This window comes from Dryobates pubescens, chromosome 15 (assembly GCF_014839835.1).
Source record: "Dryobates pubescens isolate bDryPub1 chromosome 15, bDryPub1.pri, whole genome shotgun sequence".
NCBI lineage: Eukaryota > Metazoa > Chordata > Aves > Piciformes > Picidae > Dryobates > Dryobates pubescens.
The window spans coordinates 12,683,869-12,707,352 of record NC_071626.1 but is presented as its reverse complement, the minus strand read 5'-3'; the positions used below and the strand labels follow the sequence as shown (position 1 = coordinate 12,707,352).

The 23,484-nt window shown below is 41.2% G+C and overlaps 1 protein-coding gene across 1 annotated transcript in view; it reads left to right on the top strand.

The window, feature by feature from the left end:
• STAB2 (stabilin 2) overlaps positions 1 to 23,484 on the top strand; it is a 75,588-nt gene that overhangs the window by 6,424 nt on the left and 45,680 nt on the right. The window contains exons 4-23 of the mRNA XM_054167733.1: positions 844 to 929; positions 2,331 to 2,400; positions 4,547 to 4,642; positions 4,941 to 5,066; positions 6,391 to 6,587; positions 6,859 to 6,992; positions 9,457 to 9,590; positions 10,758 to 10,840; positions 11,471 to 11,620; positions 12,458 to 12,601; positions 13,347 to 13,409; positions 13,502 to 13,621; positions 14,223 to 14,276; positions 15,411 to 15,491; positions 16,472 to 16,624; positions 19,117 to 19,179; positions 19,960 to 20,043; positions 21,224 to 21,310; positions 21,832 to 21,943; positions 23,175 to 23,355. Of these exons, the coding sequence (XP_054023708.1) occupies positions 844 to 929; positions 2,331 to 2,400; positions 4,547 to 4,642; positions 4,941 to 5,066; positions 6,391 to 6,587; positions 6,859 to 6,992; positions 9,457 to 9,590; positions 10,758 to 10,840; positions 11,471 to 11,620; positions 12,458 to 12,601; positions 13,347 to 13,409; positions 13,502 to 13,621; positions 14,223 to 14,276; positions 15,411 to 15,491; positions 16,472 to 16,624; positions 19,117 to 19,179; positions 19,960 to 20,043; positions 21,224 to 21,310; positions 21,832 to 21,943; positions 23,175 to 23,355 (2,218 nt within the window). The remainder of the gene's footprint in view (positions 1 to 843; positions 930 to 2,330; positions 2,401 to 4,546; positions 4,643 to 4,940; positions 5,067 to 6,390; positions 6,588 to 6,858; positions 6,993 to 9,456; positions 9,591 to 10,757; positions 10,841 to 11,470; positions 11,621 to 12,457; positions 12,602 to 13,346; positions 13,410 to 13,501; positions 13,622 to 14,222; positions 14,277 to 15,410; positions 15,492 to 16,471; positions 16,625 to 19,116; positions 19,180 to 19,959; positions 20,044 to 21,223; positions 21,311 to 21,831; positions 21,944 to 23,174; positions 23,356 to 23,484) is intronic.

The window sequence follows — 23,484 nt, the reverse complement described above, 5'->3', positions numbered from 1 at the left end:
TGCTTAGAGGCAGAAAGACCTGAGAGAAGAATCTAAGAGTCACTGTAACATGCATTTCTTATAGGTAACCTTTCAGTAAAAGTTTGAAAATGGACCTCAAAAATTAAACTCTCTTGATCTGGAAATAGAGTCATTGTTTCTTATTCTCTCCTTGTGGTTGAGGTTTTTAGTCAGACTCTTGTCTCACCTGGTATATCACTGCCTGTAATCATAGTTTTAGTGCCAGAGGATCTGAAAAGGATCATCAGTTTCACTAGTGGCCATAGCACAGTAGACAGAAGTGGGTGATGAAATAACCAAATTTCAGTTTTGAAGATGATTTGAATGAAATATCAGTCTCACTGGAAGTAGTAGGGGAAAGAAAAAAAACTTCCTACATAAAGGAAATACAGTTTGTGTGGAAAAGAAGAAAACTTATTTTTACTTAAACACAGCTTCAAATACAATTCTGCCATCAAATTTTCCATCAGTCAGGGTGGTATTAGAACACAGAAGCAGCAGTCAGGTAAACCACTTCTAAAGAAAAAGAAAAAGATAATAGTTCAGAGCGTCTGCAGATAGAGGAAGACCATCAGGGACAAAAATCAATATGGCCCTTTAGGATAAGAAAAGTATTTTGGGGGCAATCCTGTGATTACATTCACTAACTTAAGTTCCCAAATTAGAGGGGGTGACAGTATCCATTGTAGCTGAGATTCTAGTGATGAGATTCAAGCAGCTGTAAGTCAGCAGCTGTCATTTGAAGCCCATGTCTGCAGCCTCTGAGGCTGTTACCTCTGATGTACAAGTGGACCATAAGGGGCAGAGCAAGCTGACTGATGGTTTAAACGTTGTCATTTCCAGCCTGTCCAGGAGGAGCTGCATCACCATGCAACAGGAGAGGACGCTGCTCCCAGGGTATAAATGGGAATGGAACATGCACTTGTCAGGTACATCCTTTCTTTTAAACTAAAACAAAACAAGCAAACATAAACAAATAAACAAAACCCACACAAATTCTTCTAAGAAACAATGCAAACACCATTGTATAAATGCATTTATAAAAGAATTTCAGAAACAGCAGAGATGACCTATTTGCAGGCCTTTTTTTTTTTTTTTCCCTTTCTGCTTGGATTGCACTAATCCTTACACTGCTCTCTACAGATTTGAGCATGCCAGCAGGAGCAGGGAAGTCATTGTGCCCTTGTACTCAGCACTGGTTAGGCCACACCTTGAGTACTGTGTCCAGTTCTGGGCCCCTCAGTGTAAGAAGGACATCGAGACACTTGAACGTGTCCAGAGAAGGGCAACGAGGCTGGGGAGAGGCCTTGAGCACAGCCCTATGAGGAGAGGCTGAGGGAGCTGGGGGTGTTTAGCCTGGAGAAGAGGAGGCTCAGGGGTGACCTCATTGCCCTCTACAACTACCTGAAAGGTGGTTGTGGCCAGGAAGGGGTTGGTCTCTTCTCCCAGGCAACCAGCACCAGAACAAGGGGACACAGTCTCAAGCTGCACCAGGGGAAGTTTAGGCTGGAGGTGAGGAGAAAGTTCTTCACAGAGAGAGTTGTTAGCCATTGGAATGGGCTGCCCAGGGAGGTGGTGGAGTCACTATCCCTGGAGGTGTTCAAGAGGGGATTGGACATGGCACTTGGTGCCATGGTTTAGTCATGAGGTCTGTGGTGACAGGTTGGACTCGATGATCTTTGAGGTCTCTTCCAACCTTGGTGATACTGTGATTGGGTGAAATTTTTTGAAAGTTCTGTCTTGCCTTCCTGAAACAGGTGCTTTCATTTCCTCTGGTTTTTAGGATGTGCTATTACTTATGACTTTGTGCCCTATTTAGAAAGTGCTTATATTTGAGACTGTGCTCTCCGTATAACCTTCTTTTTGCAAAGCATGCAACATGCAGTGCTTAACAACGTCAACCAAAAAGATTTTACGAAAGAACTCCAGTCTTTTCTACTTCTCCCTCTACTGGTCACTATTCTCATTACACCAAAAGCACGTCTGAGAAGATGTTTGAAAGAGACGAAACGAAAAGTAGTCAGAAAATGCAACCTAGCAATTGTAAGAATGATTTGTGCATTGGGATTGGTTACTGTTCTTATTGCTGACTTGATACTCGAAACATCTGATTTGAAGTGTAAGATCTAAAGATGGGGGTGGAGAGGGGGAGTGTTGAAAATCATTCAAAAGACAGTGTTTTCTACATTGCAGTAGTAATTTCTGATTTGCTGAAGGAAGCTTTCATGCTATTTTCTTTTGGCAGCCGTTTCCAGGCTGCTAAGCACGTATCTTTCTGTACAGAGATAGATGAGAAAATTCAGTTTTGATTTCCATTCTGTAATTCACAGGAAGGCTTTAGTGGGACAGCCTGTGAAAAATGTGCTGCAGATAATTTGTTTGGTCCTTACTGCACATCAGGTAAGTTTAAGCTGTCTTTATTGAAGTGGGGGAAAGAAGGTGAGTGAAAGTTGTATTCAGATACTAAGTAATCACAGTGAAATGGGCAGAGCGTCTAAGGGCTTCCCATCAAGAGGTGTTGTCTGCTTCAGGGAACAAAATAGGCAAAGTAAATAAACAGCTGGTCAGTTCCTCAGTGGCAGCAGGCTGAATTCAATTCAGGACTCTACAGAGTCTCAGTGTACTGCTACAAAAATGTCAAATAAAGTAAGGTTTAGAATCACCTGTGTTTTCCTCCAGGTATGCCTCCCTCTTAGCCAGTTACCATGTCATTCACCTTTCACTCTAAATTATGGAGTTGCATTTACTTGATCTAAATACAGGAGGTTGTTATGGTACTTAAAATATTGGGTGGGAACATAACGAATTTCCAGCAACTCACAGTGGTTTGGTATGGTTTTTAAATGCATCAACAGATTGGACCATCTGTATTAAAGCATGTGGCATTTAACTCAGTGTATCTGACTCAGGAAAAAAAAACACATTCATTTTCAATCAGGCCACAAATCTTTCTAGCTTAGTATCCCATACTGGAGGCTAACAACTAATAACTAGGGAAGCAATAGAAGCAGCCAGAGACTGCCTTTAAGTTGCTGTGTTAAAAGACTCCTCCTGGATCCATCCTCCATGAATTCCACCTTGTCTCTAAGTCAAATTCAGTTGTGCTCTCCACAGTATTCTGTGCCATGCATATGTAGCACAACTATACATATTTGTGTAATGTTTTCCAGTTTTGCCTGTTTGTTTTAGTGATTTCTAGTATTTTATTTACTTGCCCTGGCTGAATATTAAACTGGCAAACCAGAAAATTGCCTGAAAAATACACTAAGAAAAATCTCTTAAGTGTTAATAGTTGTTTATGTCTAAACAAAACTCCTTTTTTTCCCCTTCAAGAGCTACCTACAGTTGTTCCTACCAAAGAGTCACAAATGGTCTTTTTTTAAGTTATCCATGTTGGCTTTCTACACCAGTCCCACACAACTGCGGACTCAAAGGCCCTTTTTCCACTGTCCACTGGATGCCAGTGTTGATACACAGAAATGTAACTCAGCCAACATTTGCAGGAAAATAGGGTACCCGAATTAATTCAACATCTTAAATGTAATTCTTTTCCAATAAGCTACCAGAGGAATCAGCTACATGTGAATTTAAGCAACATTTTGCACTTCTGTTTTCTGATATTTGATCTCCTCCAAGTTCTTCTAAGCACCTGTAAATACTGTGCATTTGTGACTAACTGCTTTTCAGCAAGGCCTTAGACATTTCTGGGTTTTGTATTAGGGCTACAAACACAGGTCGAACGTTACCAATTCATTAGTGCAGGTGATTTGCATGATTACACAAAATGTAAAGGGAAGAGGATACTCTACTGCATCTTAAACATGAACTAAGCAATACAGCTCTGTTCACCTTAGAAGCTTTTCCAAGGGTAACTGCAAAGGGCCTTTTTTAAAAAGTACCATTGCCATAACTGAAACAGTTTTCATTATAATGCTTTTTATGGGTCCTTAAGGCTTCAAAATCCCCTGATAGTTGCCTAGACTCTGAATACAGCATCTTGTGCTCATATTACAAGGCTTACAACCAGAAATGACAGGATATAAGAACAGGTCTAGAAAATAGCCTGAGACCTACACAGTGATTAATTATTCCCTTAACTAAATAAATTCTGTGTAGGGGGAGAAAAAAAAATCACAAAACTCATGTCTTGTGGAGGTGGCTGGGAAACAAAACTGAAGCAAGAAATAGCAATTTGCTAAGAGGTATAAAAATGGTCTATATTACACATTATACTCAATTTTGGCTCAAGATTCTATGTCAAATTTTACAAGTTTTATGGTATTAGCAGCTAGTTAGTTTTGTGCTTATAGTGTGTGTCCTGAAGATGTTCAGGCCCCAGGCTATGAATAGCCTGCAGAAATCCAAATGTTAATTTGCTGATGTATTTAGCTGTGGGTGTTGATCTTCCCTTTTTGGAAGCCTACAAATTCAGGTTTTGCCAAAGCTGTTGGTCAGAATGCTATTTGCTATGGGTAACCATTAACAATGTCTTTTGACACCATTATTATTCAGTAGAACAAATCAATCTCTCCATCTCTCCATCTAGTTTGTGACTGCATTCATGGAGTATGCAACAGCGGAATCACAGGGGATGGAAGATGCATTTGCTTGTCTGGATACAAAGGAGTAAGGTGTGATCAGCGTAAGTAGATTGCTTTTCCTATACAACGTATTCAACAGTTCTGACACAGACTTATTAAGGGTGAGTGTAAAATTAGTCTCAGGTTAGTTACTCTAGAGCAACAGAACACAATGAATTTCAAACCCTTTGTGTAAGCTTTCATAGCCATCATCACTGCTTCAGCTGCCACAAAAATGACGACAGCAATGGTATCTATGGTCCCTAGATCAGGCATACTCTGAACTAGTTTACTAATGAACACAACACCTCCTGGCACAGTGTGCAAACACAGCTTAACTTTTCACCCTCTGTCCCTCAGCAATAGCTGAATGTGAGGCCTTGCAGTGCCCTGCAAACTCCAGATGTACTGCCTCAGGTGAGAATGGAAGACAACTGCAATGCACGTGTCTGCCCAACTACCATGGGGATGGTACACAATGTGAACGTGAGTAATTTTCATGTCCATTGAGTTATTTTTATACAACATCATTAGTATTATAATTTAGATACTGAGTGTGCTTTTGAACCAAATCACACCATCTAATCACACCAGGTCACAAACATAATACTTGTTTTCCTGCCCTGGAATGTTTACATTAAATCTTCCTGATCCTAACTACGGTGTCATCCTCTCTGAATAGGCTTCATCATCCAATAACGAGTCCTCAGAAAGTCATTCCTCTGGGAATGGGAGGTTCTTCTAGTAGGCAGCATAAGCAGAGAAATTATATCAACCAGCAAAGAAGGAAGATGCTGGAGTCCTTGGGATGTGTATTGGTTCAGCCTTCATGGGTGTTGGTCCCCTGTCCCAGTACCCTTAGTTAAGCTCATGTGTTTTATGTTGGACTGGCTGGGAAGCAGAGGACAAGCAGCTCTAGTGCAGCTAAGTATGTAAGTGAGGGTAGTAGTAGTTGCCTCAGACCCAGCCTGGAGGTAGCATTACTTATGGTTGAGTTGAGCGTGTGAATGTGTGTCTGAATGATTTTACAATGGAACAGAAGGGAAGGCTCGAAAGAGCAAAGCTGAGAATTGCCATCTCTCACAGTCCCAGCTGAGGAGGAAGAAAAAGAGGAAGAGAGGGGAAGACAGGTGAGCCTGGGGTCTGCCACCTTCCAGATATAATATGTGCTTGACCATATCTTAAGCCAGACATGAACATATGAGAAGCAGCTCTCCAAACACTGCTGGGTTTGTAACAAACAATGATATGGCCAAAAAATAAGTTCATGGAAATAACTAGTCAGCACCCAGTCCTGTCTTGAAACTACAGCAGAATGGATGACTCTAGTAAAGTACTTGCTGGCCAGTTTTCTACATAGCTGAATGGATGACATTATATTGTTTAATTACCGGAAAGAAAGCAGTGAAGGTCTATTGTATTAAGAAATATTTTCCAACTGATATAACACATGCTTAAAGCTTGCACGGCCCTCATATCACCTACCTGATCTTCTCTAGTTAAAATCTACCAGAGAGCAAGGAAATAGTTCTGATGTGTTAATGAGCACATTACATGTTTAATCTGTTTATAACTCAATTTGCCAAGTTAAGAGATCATTTCTGTTCAAAAGAAAACAGTTGGTTTCTACGTTAATATAAACACATTCCTCCCTTCTGTCTTCATGCTGCCACAATGCTTTGGACCTGGGTATTATGAGAAGTTTAGTCTGCTTAGGCTTTGTCTGGCACAGAGGTTCTCTGTCAAATCCTCCTCTTCAGTTTGAGAACTGAGGGCAATAATTCACTTATTTCATTTATCTTTTCACAAGCTATCGACCCATGCTTCAAAAAGGTCTGCGATCCTAACGCCGACTGCATTTACCTTGGACCCAATCAACACAAATGTACCTGTCAAGAAGGTTACAGAGGGGATGGTCAAGTCTGCTTACCCATAGACCCCTGCCAAGCAACATATGGGAACTGCCCTGCACAGTCCACCATTTGCATATATGATGGTCCAGGAAAGGTTGGTGTTGAACAGGTGCCCCAGCTATTTCTTAAGTCAGCTGCCTAGGAAGGATAATGCTCTCTCTCCAAAAAGAAGCCATGAGAGTTGGTAGTTTCTTTGAGTAGATAAAACCTAGAAGGAATTTGGCTAAATATGGATGTTTCATACTTGCATATGGACTCACCAGGCAGTTAACTAAGGCTTACCATCTCTAGACTCTAGGTCTAGAAAGCATGCTAAAATCCACAATTTGTGTCTAATTTTTCTGTGCCCTCTCTTTCTAATTTAGTCCCACTGTGAATGCAAGGAGCATTACACAAACTTTGTCCCTGGGAAAGGATGCAGCATGACGGACATCTGTGAGACAAACAACACCTGCCATAAAAAAGCTACATGCTCGATGGTTGCACCAGGACAGATTACGTGAGTCTTTTTTGCTTGTTGGAGCCTTCACCCAATTTATCCTGCTTCCCCCTAGAAAAGAGGCTGCTAAAACAAATGCAATGTGTTAACACCTCCTGAAGTTACCACTAATGCTTTTTTTTTTATCCAGGACAAACTCCAAGATTTAATGAGGTTAGGGTCAACCAACTAGCCTAGTGTTTGATTTCATCAGTCCAATTACTAATACCTGCCAAATTTTATTTTTATAGCACTCAGAGGTCATTCTACCCCATAAATAAGAAGGCTGGAGACCTCTTTTCTATTCCCCAGAGCAAGCAGCATCGTCTGGCTCACAGTTAAAATCTTCTTCCTAAACAGTGTAACTGCTTCTTGGCAGAGGTCCCTGGCACACACTATCCTTTCAGCTGTGCCTGGCAAAATGCTATTTGGTGTGGGCCAGAAACACACCAGGCAGCACACTAAAAATTAATCAGCATTAATTATCATAGTACAGTGCTGGAGCCCTGTCTCTTTTTAGTGTACTAGTATTAGAGAGTCTGACCTCCATGCTGTGAAAGCAACACCAACCTCAGCAGAGTCCTCAAAATCTCAAGACAAAAACATGGGAAACTGTAAAACCTCTGGCAGGTTTTTTTCCTGTACAAAGCTCTGCTGCACAGATGTTAGGAGGAAAGTCAGTTTTAACACTAAACTTCACAAAGCTATCTTAAACCAAACAATTTAGATGGTGTGTTTCTATGGCCCAGTAACAATTATTACTAGGCTTAAAGAGGTGTCCCCAAAATGTTAGCTTTCAGGAGCTGGAAGTTTGAATGTGAAAGAAAAGAGAGGACATTAGGTTTAACTTGGGGACAAATGATTTATGATATAGATCTATACAGACAGAAAGTGTTCAAGCAGGAGAGTATTCACATTGCCAGTTTGCTGCAGTTTTCTGTTAAACTATTCTTCAGCTCCTTTGAAGATTTTTTTCTTCTCTGCTCAGAAGTGGAAGGGACCATGTACATCAATACAACACATCAATATTTACCCATCAGAAGAAAGGGGTTGGCTCCCAAAGATGAGCTGTTCCTCTTTCCCACCCCTAAACCTTTCATCTGGGTTCCACAGTCACGCCCTCTGCCCAAGAGATCCCCTTAAAAAGGAGATGGCTCACCATCAGAATCATATCCTAAAAATTTGACTGTTATTTTTACCCAGGATCAGGAGGAGTCAAAGCTTAAGCCTCTTGGCCAAAATTCCAGCACCCTTCTAAATCTATGTGTAGCCCTCCAGACTGCAGGAACTGTGAGGATTTTCAAATAATACTGTTATCACCAGGGAAACAGCCATGGTAGAGACCATACACAGGAAATGGATGATCTGGCATCAGGTTGATACTACTGTGTGATGTGAGTGGTGGATTTGTGTTTGTAAGAGCAGCAAATAATTAGGTTATTACCTTCATAAGGGACATCTTTCACTGGTGTGAAATAACATTCCTTCTCTAACAGTGCCTTCAGAAAAAATACCCAGAGAGATGAATCATAAACAGGGCTTATATGAATACTGAACATGCTGGAGACTTAATTAGGAAAGGGACTATTAAAAGCCAGTGTTTGACAACATGTGCCTCCTAAATCTAGTTAGGGTTTTTTTCTGTGCAGGCAGCATGTTGACAAGTACCTGCTTCAATTTTAGCACTGAAGATGAGTTCATGACTGAGCTGACAACTTCAGCCAGTCTCCCAGGAGCAGCTGATTTTCTGAAGCCTGCAGAAGAAAGCTGATACTGACAAAACCAGCAGGCATCAATGGAGTACCCATGGGACAGTCAGAGTGTTACAAATGAGATGCTATTTCCAGTGCAGAGACAGCATCAGCATAAAGCACACATGTGAAAAAGCTTCATCACCTTCAGAAAAATGTTAACGTTGTTGTTGCCCAAGATAGTTACTTAAAAGCCAGGGTAACAAACAACCACTTTGCTTTGGTAAAAGGACTAATACCTCTGCCTGCCTTTTTCTACCAGTCCCATACAGCTATCACAAGGATTGATGAGCTGCCATCATCCTCTTCATGCATAACTACCATTAACCTGCTGAGTCTCATGGAGTGGGGGTTTCACACAACCGCCTCTCCACTGCAAGGGTGGCACCACACACCTTTACGCTGTAGCTTCTCCTTATCCACAGGCAGGCAGACTCAGTGGCTGTCTGGGCTTCAGCAACCACAATATTTGGAAACAGAGTCTGCAACACAGCCAAGGACATTGTGTACTCCCCATTCAAAAACGACCTGCAAAAAAGAGCATTGCCTCCTGGCTCAGCTGTCAGAAGGACATCATACCTCACAGAATATAGAAAGAAAGGTTACACTAAAATACGCTGGTGCTTCCTCACAATGCCTTCTAAGAAGCAATTAACTAACCCTGGAGGTGGAGCTAGAGTCTCTCTGATGCTGCAGCGCATCATCACAAAGCTAAAACCATGATCTCTTCACAGGTGTATATGCCAGGCAGGCTCCGTGGGGAATGGGTTTGTGTGCTATGGAAACATCATGGAGCGCCTCCAGGACCTGAATTCTGAGGTGGGAGGACGCTGGCAAGGCAAGCTGACATCTGCCTTGTTGCTCATGGGTAAGTGACCACACACAAGCAGTGTCAGCTCCTGCTTGACCTTGCCTAGTCTTCCCTCAATGCTCCCTGCTGCAGGTGCTGCTAACAGCATAGCACTGCACACATGCTGCTTACTGCAGACTGTGCCATACAGTTCACAGATTGCATTGGGTAGGAAGGGACCCTCAAAAGTCATCTTGTCCAACATCCTGCAGTGAGCAGGGACACCTCCAACTAGATCAAGCTGCCCAGGACCACATCAAGTCTGATTTTAAATGTCTCTAGGGACAAAGCCTGGAGAAGAGGAGACTCAGGGGTGACCTTATTACTCTCTACAACTACCTGAAGGGAGGTTGTAGACAGACGGATGTTGGTCTCTTCTCCCAGGCGGACAGTACCAGAACAAGAGGACACAGTCTCAGGCTGCGCCAGGGGAGGTTCAGGCTGGATGTTAGGAAAAAGTTCTATACAGAAAGAGTGATTGTACATTGGAATGGGCTGCCTGGGGAGGTGGTGGAGTCGCCATCACTGGAGGTTTTCAGGAGAAGACTTGATGGGGTGCTTGGTGCCGTGGGTTAGTTGTTTGGGTGGTGTTGGATTGGTTGATGGGTTGGACGCGATGATCTTGAAGGTCTCTTCCAACCTGGTTTATTCTATGTATTCTATGTATTCCAAAGCCTCAACCACTTCTCTGGGCAACCTGTTCCAGTATTTTACCACTCTCTTTGTAAAGAACCTAACCTAAATCTACCCTGCTCCAGCTTCAAACCATTACCCCTCATCCTATCACTACAAACACTTCTAAACAGTCTTTCCCCAGCCCTCCTTTAGAAAGAATTCCTGTCTGCAAGAATTTCCAAGCAGAAGTACTAAACATTCCTACAACTCCTCATACATCATTTAGTATCACCAGAGGGGAAGTTATAACCCTCACCCCATGAAGACTCATGCCCACCACCCTGGTCTTCATGCCATAGAATAAAGCATTTTGAATGCTTTGCTTGTATCAAACATGCAGCACCTGGATTTCACATCCTGTCTGCTTTTCTCAATTAGTTGAATTTTAGAATCTTCAAACCCTATTTTTTCCCTTGCACACCTGGCACAGATTACACAGTCCCTTTCTCCAATGAGCTTCTCAAACCACATTTAAACTTTTTTCTTTTCCCCCCTGTCTCTTCTAACAAGAAAATGCCTATGAATGGCCGCTGAGTACTTTGGGACCATTTACCGTGCTGGTAGCAACAAACAGAGGGCTCAAAGGTACAAATGTAAGTAAACAACAGACAGAGTTATAAATAGAGATGGATTTAGCTCCTTCAGAATTCTTACCTGTGCCAAAAGTGTTTTGAGGCAAGATTCAGAAGTTGCTGCTCTAGCTTGCCTCTGGATACATTTAAATCTAGGAGCCAGAAACTGTCTTTTTCCTACTTGTAAGAAAAAAATAATTTGGTGAGTCAGGGTAGAATGTAGTCATGCTTCAAGTGACATGGCTATGGTTACGGTTTCTTCACATAGTTGAGACATGATCTGAATTCAGATCTGAATCTTTTTTGTGAAGGTGATTTTAAAAAAAAAATCATTTTAGTTTAAAAGAAGAAGAAAGTAAAACAAAACAAAACAAAACAAAAGGTGGCCTGATACAGAAGTTTTGAGCATCAGTACCTCCCCCCGAAGTCAGGACAACTCTGGAGGCACTTAATGTTGATGAAGAGGCATTAGGATGCAATCTGACATGAACTAAAACCAGGAATAGTCTCTATTTTGTTCAGACCCTATCATATCATTTCAGAAGCAAACATTTCAGAATGTAACAGCTGAAGGAAAATTAAAAGTATTCACCGTGGCATTATTTTTAGGTGAAGCCTGTATTGAACTAAATCTCTGTTCTGCTCTTCCAGATAAAGGATCTTCTGAATAACAAACAGAAAGCACAGTACTTTGTGAAACTACATGTAATTGCTGGCCAGCTGAATACCAGTACCTTGAATAATACTAGTATAATATATACTATGACTGGCAAGTCAGGAGAGATTTCAAAGGGAGAAAAGGTAAGTGGCCTTCTAGCCTACCTCAGCAAGAGTACAACTCTCTGCTCACCCAACAAGGAGTACGAAAATTCTTTCTGCAAGGAGACATCAAGTTGCAAATAGCTGCTGAATTTGGAAAAGCCACACATGAAGCCATGCATTACTAGGAGCTCAAGTGACATTTTAAACCTTGTCAGCAAGCTTCCCACTATAATCAGTGAAAACAAAAATTACTTTTGTAATGTATCATCCCTGAGTGACATCAGCAGTCTAATGCAGACTGCTCTAAAAAGACTTGTTAAAACTATGTCATCTTGAAGTAGATCAGTGCCATCTGAGACAAGAGATCTATCTTATTTCTCTGGTGAGTGCACACTCCATTTAGAGCAGGAAAATATCGTTGCTGTCTGAGGCCTGTTGGTTTCCTGCAGGCTACAGTCCAGTGCAGATTCAGCAACATGTTGTTGTTTTAAATCTACATATAATATAAGGAAATGTGTTGTAGTCCCTTAAGATTACAGGAATTGACCCTTTCAGTACATTCTAAATCATTTCTTGGCAGACCTTTATTACTTGCATTCATCAGACCCTTTTAGGCACACTGCTCTCCTCACAGGGCCAGTCCCTGCTTGTCTTCTGAACTTTTCTGTCCTGAAACAGAGTAACATGGTCCTGATCCAAAGTTAAGGATTTTTTTTTCCCATTTCCTTGATAAGCTTTGAAGCAACCATTAGCCTTCCCAGATTTAGATGTCTCAAGTATTGGTAATGCAAAGAGGCGTTAGACTTTATTCAACATGCATACTCTGTTGTCATTCCATAATAAAAAGCTCAGTGTCCCTTGCCTGGCTTCTTTCAGGATAATCAGTTAAGAATTAGAATCCAAGGAGGAAAGAAGAAAGGAAAAATTTTGCAGGGAAATATTATTGCTTCCAATGGGATTTTTCACATTATTGACAAAGCCATGGACATTGTGGAGCCAACATTTGAAAGCAGCAAAGAGGTGAGCCATAAACAATACACATGCATCTTTTAAATAGATTCACATTAGCTCAGTGTAAGAGAGGGTGACTGACAGTAGCCAGACAAACTCTGCTGAGCCATTGTGTGCCAGCTCAGAGAAACAACAATCAGTGACACAGTTTCCACAGCAAACAACCGCTCACTCTTCTGCCAGGCTAGTCTGTGGAAGATTTAGTTGTACTCACTGAATTTGAGTAGTTCCTTGGGAAACTGTCAGTCACAATTAGTGCATCTCACTGAATTCCAGAATAACATACTAAAAGAGGAATATCTAGACAGATATCAGGCAAGACTTGCAATTGCATCCCACAAAAGGACAACATTATAATATTTTATAATTCCAGTGTGTTGGGTACTTTGGTGCCTTTCTTAACATACTTCCTTGAGAGTTCACTTCTTTGTATGTTTTTGCAAAACATTTCCTTTTTCAATCCTTTCTCATTGAGAATGAGGAGATAATAGCACTTTCCCAAATACACATTCTTCATATGTTCTTTGAATACACAATGTTTCAGAATAATAACAAACTATAAACCACTATGGCAAAAGGTCAAGAGTGGCTATCACCTCAGCCACTTCTAGCCACCCAAACAGTAAGGAAATCCCAACATATTCAATATATGCAATAACTCAGAATCCTACAGTAATTTTAAAAGTGTGTTATAAGACTTGGTATTTACTCCATGTTCCCAGCTGAAATAAATCTTACTTTCATCTTATTTCAGAAAACCATAATGTCAGTACTTCAAGATAATGAAAGATACAGCCAATTTACATCTTTGATAGAGGTAAGGATCCAGAAAAGCAATTCCATAAAGCCATTTTCAGATGTTATTTAATATTAATATGTCATTTCACTTTTATTTTTAAACCAAAACAGAAGACTGGCCTGGGAGTGGATTTACAGCAGGACAACAGGCCTTACACAGTCTTTGTTCCAAGTAATGAGGCTTTGAGTAATTTAAAAACTGAGGCTCTGGATTACCTGTTTTCTGCAGAGGTATTGTCTTTCTATTATGCAGATCTTTCTCAGATAATAGGTATGTATTTAGACATATAGCAGATGCACACATACGTTGTCCAATGGTTGTCTAAGCTAAGCTCCTATCTTCAATTAAATATCAAGATGACACCAAAAGAGGAACAAGTTTTGGGGTCTCCCATCATATAAAGTGATGACAGTCCCTGACACCAGGTCCACAATCCTCTTGCCTGGACAGCACAGCCCAGACAGCCACATAACAAAGCCTCAAACCCTATCCTAGGAGGTGTCACACTTGGTGGGAACAGTCAAAAGGAGCAGATGCCTCAAGGGCCACATCATTTCCAGTGGGGTCCAAGGAGGTGGATATTAGAGTCTTCTCTGGACACCTCCTGCCTCTCCCAATACACATGACAAGCTGTGAAGGATTCATGCCAAAGGTGATGCAAGAATGAGAGCACAGAGGGTGCATGCTGCAAGTGGAGCACTACCGCTGACCCAGAGGTTTCTGGGGTACCAGCCAGCAACACCATTCTCACCCCCAAACCCTCTCAGCAGGCCAGGTTGGACTGGAGTGACTCATCTTGTGCTAAGACTGTCTCTATTTTCGCTTTGTCAGGGTTCATGGAAGTTGCTGGAGCTGGTTCGATACCACATCGTCTCTGATACTGAGGTGAGCATGACCACTTCACTGATCTGGAGCACAAGAGCATTTTCATCAAGCCCTTTGCCGTTCTGAAGGCAGGGATTTTCCAAGAACAACCTCCACCCGATGCTGCACAGCAAGGCTGTAAAGGACAGCTATGCTACTGCCTTTACTAAGGGCAGTCACATAAAAATCACTAAGAGAGAACACAAACCTTTCACCTCAGTGTCACTCATTAAAATTAAACCTTGCCGGGAGCCATGAGGTAGTCCTTGAATCAAGGCAAATCAAACCCATTTTGTGTCACACTAGTGTGTTATGAGTAAGTAACTATATATCTTTTGATGATGGGCACTTAGTGCAACTGGGGAAAAATTTAAAATACATAATCATCCTGAACCTGAGACCCCAGGCCTGCCATGCAGCAACAACTGCTGTCAGGTGTACTGTCACCTTGGCAGGGCTGCAGGAAAAAGTAGCAGGAAAAGTACTGTCTGCTGTTGAAATTAAGCTCTCTCTCCGAGCCTGTTCTGCTAAAATTAGTCATCTGTTTATCAGAAAGAGGTGGCTTTGTCACTCTCTAAGCACCCTGTTTTTTCCTTTTTCTACTGGGGGGGGGGGAAGAGCAGAACGCAGCAATACCAGAAAGGCTAGAGGAGACTGAAGTTCATCCCCATCCCAGGCCCTGCTGCAGGGAAGGAAGGATATGCTCATATCATAAACAAAAAGACCTATACAGTGTCCAAGGTGGAGGTCACTCTGAGCACAAAGCAGGATCACAGAGAGCAGAGGCATGAGATCCACATGTCCCTTTGTGGGATATCAGTGCCACCATTTCCACAATAATATAAGGATGCAGAGCTATTTTTAGGGAGAAGTGATAACTTTACTTAGACTAGCTGCTATAATTAGAAGAAAAGTTAATATTTGGGGGGGGGCAGGCCAACAAGCACTTCACATGCAGCAATCAGCAAGCTCACTCAAAATTCAATCACTCTAAGTTTCTTATGCAAGCAGGTTAGTCAATGCAAGGTTGCCCATGTAGCTAAGAGGGTCATTTGCTCACCCTAAAGGGAAAGGTGGTATTTCTTGTAAAATCCCCATGGATTTGAAATGAATAATGATCTTACATTTCTTTCAATCAATTTGTATTTATTCCAGCTAGAGATTGCCAGCCTCGTCTCAATAGAGTACATCAGAAGCATGGCAAAGCAGCTCATTTATTTTAACAGGACCAGCACTGTAAGTCAAAGGCAGGTTTCACCTGTGAGCAGCTCACTCTGATCTAGACAATCATTTGCATGCAGGGGGAATAAAAAATGGAGGAGGGGGAATATTATGAAAGGAACTTCTTGCTATAATGAGGCAGAAATTTTCAGCTTGGTTGGACTGGATGATCTTGATGGTCTCTTCCAACCAGAGATATTCTATGATTCTGAGTGAATCTGTAACCTGTCAGTCCCATGTACTGTTAGAAATTAGTATTACAATGAAGCAAAAGACAGCCTGCAGTTTCTTTCTCCTTATCTCAAAAATGATCCTCATTCATACTCTGCTAGTTTTAAAAAACAAAACATGACTATTTAAAATATTTTTAAATCACTGTTATATATTTTAGTTGTTTTAAACACTTCTCGGTGCATACAGATATTTTCTCATTCCCTTTAATGCTATACTCGCCAATCCTGGTGAACTTAGTGAACACCTTTTAAACATCTTAATTTGTCAGTACTTTTGCTAAGCCAAGCTCACCTGTAAGTTGAATCTTATTATATTATTTATTTATCTTTTAGCCAAATATGAATACTCAAGAGAAGAGCAGATGAAGTAAATGTAGAAAGAATATTGTTTTTTCTCCCATGATTTTGGGTAGATCACAGATTATTTCACCACTTCTCCCTTTTCTCATAAGGGAGACCAAAGTTTGCTTATGCCCACCAAAATCAATGTCTGAAGTCAGCAGCAGCCATCCCATTTTGGCCAGTCTTTTAAACACCAGTTCCACAAGCTAACAGTGCAGCTTAAGAGGAGAACTTTAGATACCACTGTTGTAGACCAGTATTTAAGACAATGGACAACACATGCATGCTTCTTGCATAAAACAACTGTAAATAAAAATAACCAATTAAAAACAAATCTGACTAGAAATTTGTGAAATTAACTTATCAGAAGATGAGATGGTATGAAAATGTTATTATTAATAGCACTTCATTGTTTCATAGGGACAAGTCTTGGTGAATGGAGAAGAAATTGAAGAAACAGATATTGTTGCCAAAAATGGGCACATTTATACTCTTGCAGGAGTCCTTATCCCACCCACAATCGTTCCAATTCTGCCACATCGCTGTGACAAGACAAGAAGTCAAGTTGCAATGGTAAGAAAATCACAACAAATCAGTAGTTCATAACTGCTCCATACATGGCACTCTGGCTCCTTCTTTACTACTTTTTCTGATATTGTCCATTAAAATAAAATTGTAGATATTCTTGGATATTAATATATCAATGGCATACAGCCACCTGGCTGGGAGTATTGCACAGATACGAATAACTTGCAAAGCTCACACAAGCGTATCCTATACCTATTTAATGCATCTAGTCCTTGTAGAAGCCCTTTTTAATATGTTGTTTCTCTAGCCAAACTTTCTCCTGCAGTTCCTGAATCCCACCTGTGCATACAAGTAGATGGTACACAGGGAAAGCAGCCAGCAGGTTAAAAATATTAACATAACAGAAATGTGTTCTCTTCAGAAGCTACAATTTTCCCCAGCCCTGTTTTCTTCAAATTAGGCATTACAAAGCTGTTTCGTATTCCAAAGACTGGATTTAGACATACCTTGTTCAGTTTGGTAACACAGTGCAGGCCTTTACACTTGGTAACATTCAGATGCTATTTCTGGTAAGGAGAATGAGGATCAGACTGAGCTTTTAGCTTGCAGCAAGCATGGCTCCAACAAGCTGTTATTGGGCTGTCTTCAAGCATATATCTGGGCCAGTAACAGTTCCCGTGCAGCAATGCAAAACATTTATTAACTTACAACAGTCCAGATCCACAGCCTTGAAAGAGGTTCCCAGCAGAGCTGGACAGCATCAAAATTTAATGAAGAAAGCACAAGAGTTGGCATTAAAGAACTATTACTTCAAAGCGCTGTATGTGCAATATAATCATAGACCAGGCAAGGTGCTGAGCTGCAGACTCTGATACAAAAAAAACCAGCCAATGCCTTACAAATTCAAATTACACTCCAGTAATTTGAATTCTCTACCAGGAACCTATCTACAATCTATGTCAGACACAAATCAATTCTAAAGCAACACTGTGAAAAGTTATTTGAAGACAAAACAAATATCCCCTGTCATAAAAATTCTCAAAGCTGAAGTCTGAAACTTTTGTCAGCTTTGAAACAGTCATGCATGTTTTAAAATGCAGTTAGATATCCAAGCCTATAAGCAGAGCACTGCTACTAAGAAAAGTACCAGAGGGAGCAGTGGGTTTGCTGTTCACCTGCTGCCTCCTTCACAGTATCACAGTATAACTAAGGTTGGAAGAGACCCCAAGGATCATCGAGTCCAACCTGTCTCCACAGACTTCATGACTAGACCATGGCACCAAGTGCCACATCCAATCTCCTCTTGAACACCTCCAGGGACGGTGACTCCACCACCTCCCTGGGCAGCCCATTCCAATAGCTAACAACTCGCTCAGTGAAGAACTTTCTCCTCACCTCTAGCCTAAGCTTCCCCTGGTGCAGCTTGAGACTGTGTCCCCTTGTTCTGGTGCTGGTTGCCTTCATTCTTGGAAGAAAAAGAGCAAGACCACCTTGTAAATACTACTCATGGTATCTAGTGAAAAGTGACAGACCACATAGGAGCTGGAAGTTGTACACATTTACAAGAGCTATACATGTGATTCACCATCACAGGTGGAAAAGGGGAGCAAATAGGTGACTCTGAGTGGCACTGAGCATCTGAGAGAGCAACGCCAACAGCAAGAAACACTTTCCACAGTCATCAACCAGATTTCTAAATTCTAGAACAACGACACACTTGAGAAATGCAAGGAAAAACATACATCAGATTCTGGCTCTAGAATTATTCTGACTTGATTACAACACAAGACATTAGCAGTCACAAGTTACATGGCTTTGACAAACTCCGTATCTATACACTGGAAGGTTCAATTTCTCTGAACTTACTACATATGGAACTTGTTAGAGGATACATCTTTAAAACTGCCACTGGAGTTTAAATCTTCTCAGTGTTGTAATTGCCAGTCTCTGTCACCACATGGTGATAAATTTGCTAATAGGTAGAGGGAACCAAACATAGCTATACACTGCCAGATCACAGTGAGTACACTATCTATGACTTGGAAATAAAGAATGTTTTTCTCTTCACAGTCTATGCACAAGAGAAATTTCTGTTCCAACTGTCTATATATGAGACCAAACTAATTTATGATCTTCCTGGGAAGAAATAAAGAATTCTCATAGAAGCATGCAGACTGCACTAAATTCTCTGACAATACTAGTTAGTAGATTATACTGGGTTGAAAAAAGGATGCCAGTGCATTCATGACCATGTTTATCTTCTGTTTAGGAATCTTCCTGTTCTTAAAAGAGAAGGGATTGGGGGAAGGACAAATTAAACTAAAGAGGGGAAGGTGGAAATTAACAACCACTCAGCAAAAATCAAAGCCAGCAGATACCACCCTGGTGCTACTGTTCAGTTCCAGATTCATGCTGTAACAGCTAGAAGTCATAGAACAGATACACTTCAGATTTTCAGGGTATATCATCTGTAAGTATGCATCTCAGTACTTGGCATAATACATTTTCAAATTACTGTCCTTGTTGTTTCCATCTAGGGTGTCTGTACAAGTTGTTTGCCACATGCATTGGCTCCCTGTCCCCAGGACTCAAAGCCCATCGTAAGTGACATTTGCTGACAGATTCCCCAGTTCTACAAAATGCATAGAGGGAAGGGGTCCCCATGTGCAGATTACTGCTCTTCCAATACAGTGAACAAAAGAACTAACAATGAATACAGGAGGGCACATGAAATACAAATGGTACTTGAGTCTCATTTTGGCAATAAGTGACTCATCAGGCAACTTCAGCATTATTTTTTTTGCTGTGGCAAGATCCATGATACACTTTATATAGAATCCCTAACTCTTTTCCCAGGTAAAGTTAACATCTGTTTCAGATAGACTTTGGCAGAAGAGAGAGGTGATGAATAGGAATTACTCTGATAATGTTTTGAGAATTAGTAAATGAAAAATAGAGGAGGGAGATGTTTCACCTGTTAAAAATTTCCTTTTGATTAAGCATCCTCCCAGAAGCATCTGTCTGCAGAAGCAGCTTCAGAAAGGACTGAAAATCTTTGCATCTAAGAGATGCAAATCTGTCTGCATTGAGCTCAAGTCTAGGCACCACAGGAATTACATTCTCCATGGTGGTAATTAATCCTAGATGCCATATTCAATAATGATGAAAAGAAAGTTCACATTACAAAAAAATACGTAACTATAGCAAGGGGCTTTGTGTTCTCCATTTAAATTATGTTGCAGCATTCAGACTGTGTCACTGAACCCTGTGATGTTTAGAAATACTAATGCTTCCATCTTGTGCATGTTGCAGCATTGACTGTGTCACTGAACCCTGTGATGTTTAGAAATACTAATGCTTCCATCTTGTGCATGTTCCAGCCTTTCTCAAAGCGGAGATGCATTATTGAAGGCCCAACCTTTCAAAAAACCGGCTGTGCTAGAGCCTGCAATATAACAATCAAGGTATAGAGCTATGGATCCTTAAGGTGAAATGTATATAACAGTTTTCTAAATTATTGTCTTCTATGTTGTGAACTTTACTTTTGGAGTTGAGAGATGCTTGGAGACGTCCATATAGTTTCCATGCGCTTTCACAAGGGGCTGAGAGGAGCTGCTGTAAAGTGTTAGAGCAAAATACCAGGCAAATTCCAGTGAAGTTTTTAGCTGCCATTTATTATTGATAGCAACACTCTCACACTCTGTGATGCAGTTTTCACATAAGGCTCCAAGCCAAGATGTTTTTCCCCATACAGAACCCATGAAGAACAGGACAACTTGATCCCCTCTGGTTCCAGCCCCTCTTTTCCCAGGGCTTCACACAATATTGGGTAACAATGTATGGCAAACATTCCTGAGAATCATGCTCCACTTGCTCTTCTTGGCAAGTCTAACTCACGGAAGTCATTAGCCCCTGAGAACTACTTACACTTTTCTGCTGCTGGGGATCCTAAATAGGCTTCTGCATTTCATGACTACCATTAAGTAACAAGCAGAAAAGTCTACAAATCCATAAGATTTGAGAGCTTTTTGTTAATTCTTATTTCCTTTGAGTCATGCATGTAAATCAGGGATTTTTTTTCCTAATACACTTTCTGTGCTCTTGATAAATAAATGGATCAAGCAGCCAGCTCATGAATAAAACAAAAGATGCAGTTGAGAAAAACATTTAGGACTCTGTAGTGGCTAAATCCCATACTAGTGCAGATGGGAAGGAGGAAGATAAAACACCATGGCTAGCTTTCACGGTGTCTCCCAGGTATAAAACATACCTTCAAGTTCCTGATCTCAGATGCAAAGAAAACTGCCTGTCTCTGAATTGTGCTGCACTCCCACTGCCAAATGTAAGAGTACACACAGCATGAGCAGACACACACAAACACATAATTGGTGCTGGACAGGGACTGTAACACTAATGAGTCTAATAAGAGCAAGGGAAGTATTTGGTGGTCTCTGCATTGCCTCCTTGAACTGCCAACACCCCTCCTGGTTTTAAGAAAGGCATTGCAGAGGTGGTTCTGGTTGAACAGAAGTCTTAAGACCTACAGGCTTTTGCCAGAGGGCCAAAACACAATGGAGAGTTTTCTTCCATGCATTGCCTCCACACTAAGGCACTGGAAAATAAAATATTTATTTTATTTCACAGGAACCAGAGTGTTGCAAAGGCTTCTTTGGTCCTGACTGCAGTCCGTGTCCAGGAGGTTTTTCCAAACCCTGTTCAGGGCATGGACAGGTAAGCGTAGCACCCAGCAGCAACCTGCATTCCCAAGGAGGAAATTGCAGACTGCATCCCAAGTGTCTCTCAAGCACTTCTGCACACCAGGAAGATTAGGTTCCCCAAGTGCTGCACCCTCCATTTAGTCCAGTGATGACCACGACTTTCAGGTTCAGTGATAGAGAGGAAGGAAAAAGAATCAGTCTCCTCTCAGATGTTCAAACTGCAGGTTTCTGAGGTTCCACCACATAGCACACAGGCAAAGCTGGAGCTGGGTGACCCATTCTGATACTTACACTTAGCATAGGGCAATTACTTGGTTTACTATTCTCATTATAACATTGCAAATGTAGAATACACAGCAAACTACAAGCACAAGGAAAGCTTTTGCTTTGAAATGTCCTTTAAATGAAAGCTGCAGTTCTTCCTGGTAGTTTATCACAGTCAAAACACAGAGAGGTACACAATCTCTTCTCTGGGGGATGTGTAAAGGTTTATTTCAATTTATGCATAGAAATCATCTCTGTTCCATATCACAGTGCATGGATGGCCTGGATGGAAATGGGACCTGCATTTGCGCTGAGGCATTTCAAGGCTCACACTGTCAGTTCTGCTCAGACCCAGGCAAATACGGACCTCAATGTGACAAGGGTAAGTACAGCCAGACTTCAGTTTAAGAGCACGGGCTATTGCTTTTGAACCCTACTAACATTAAGATAAAAGTTAACTGCTTGCTAAACGGTCTCTATGGCAGGTCAGAAAGTTGTCTCTGGAGTACTTTTATTTCTTATTTCAAAAGGCATCTAAGTCCAGAGGCAGTGAAAATCTTCTCACTGACCTCACCAGGCTTTCCAAAGGGACCATAGCTTGCTTTATATCAATTTATTGTTTGTTTATGTCTCACTGACAAAAGGAAATCTCTCCTATTCTATTCCCATCTGGTATTGCCCACAAGAGAACAGATTCTGCCTGCAATGACAAACATGTAATCTAAGAACAACTAGACCTATAAACAGATTATGTTTAAAGCCACTTAATAACCATTACTGAATTATTTCTAATCTGTTGAACAGTTTATAGTTTCAGCAGTCACCTTCTTCATACTGACAGATTTCATCCTGCTATGTCAAACCATTCGAGAGTCTATAGAATATACATCAAATATTCCCCATCCACAAAATAATTTTTAAGTTTTGTTGGGGGGGTTTTGGTGGTTTGGGGGTTTGGTTTGTTTGTGTTTGGGGTTTTCTTTTGGTTGGTTGGTTAGTTGTTGCTTTTTTCTATGAAACAGCCTGTCATTCATGAAGCACAGCTCACTTGAAGGTTCAGAACTACAGGGCGGGGTGGGGGGGGAAGGCATTCCATAAGAAAAGGTGATATTGCCTAGGCTCCAGAGCAATACATGTCAGCACTGACCCTTCTTGGGACTGCAGAAGCCTTGCCTACTATGTCCTTTGAGCACACTGCTACGAGTTCCAGCAGCACTAATATGCTGGTAGGTCTGTGTTGCTGCTGCTCTGTGTATTAGTCCAGCACCAGGCCAGGCTTAGTATTAAAAAGCTTCCCATCTCACTGACAGCATACCCAGGGCTGTGCAACAAAATAACTCTAGTGTTAATAGCCTAGGGTATAGTATTTTGCTCCTACTTCTCTGAAGTGCTTGGAATTCCACAATAGATTTTAAATAGTTATGCATAAAACACATCTGAGAAGACACAGATGTGGTAAATAAATAATAAGTCACCCAACAAAGTGATAATTGAAAAACACAAATATTTAGATTCTAGGGGAAAAAAGGAGAACCTAATTCACAAGAAATGCAATGTAAGGGTAGGTGTCTTTCACCACTATAGAGCTGTGCATTGTGATTTATCTCTGGTAGACTGCCTCTGCATTTATGGGAAGTGTGATAACCGAATAGACAGCGATGGGAACTGTCTTCCTGGATCGTGCAGAAGTGGATACACGGGGAAACTTTGCAATCATCAGATTGCTCCCTGCGAGCCCTCCCTACAGCTCTGCCATGCACATGCAGACTGTCAGATTACTGATGGTGCATTGAAGTAAGTCAGGAACTTGCATCTAATTAATACTAACTATGCTGCAGCTCTTTCCAACTTGCTTGATCAAATGGAATCTTGTCGCAGCACACAAACATCAGCTACTGAAATGCTGCTATGCAGAAAACCTGC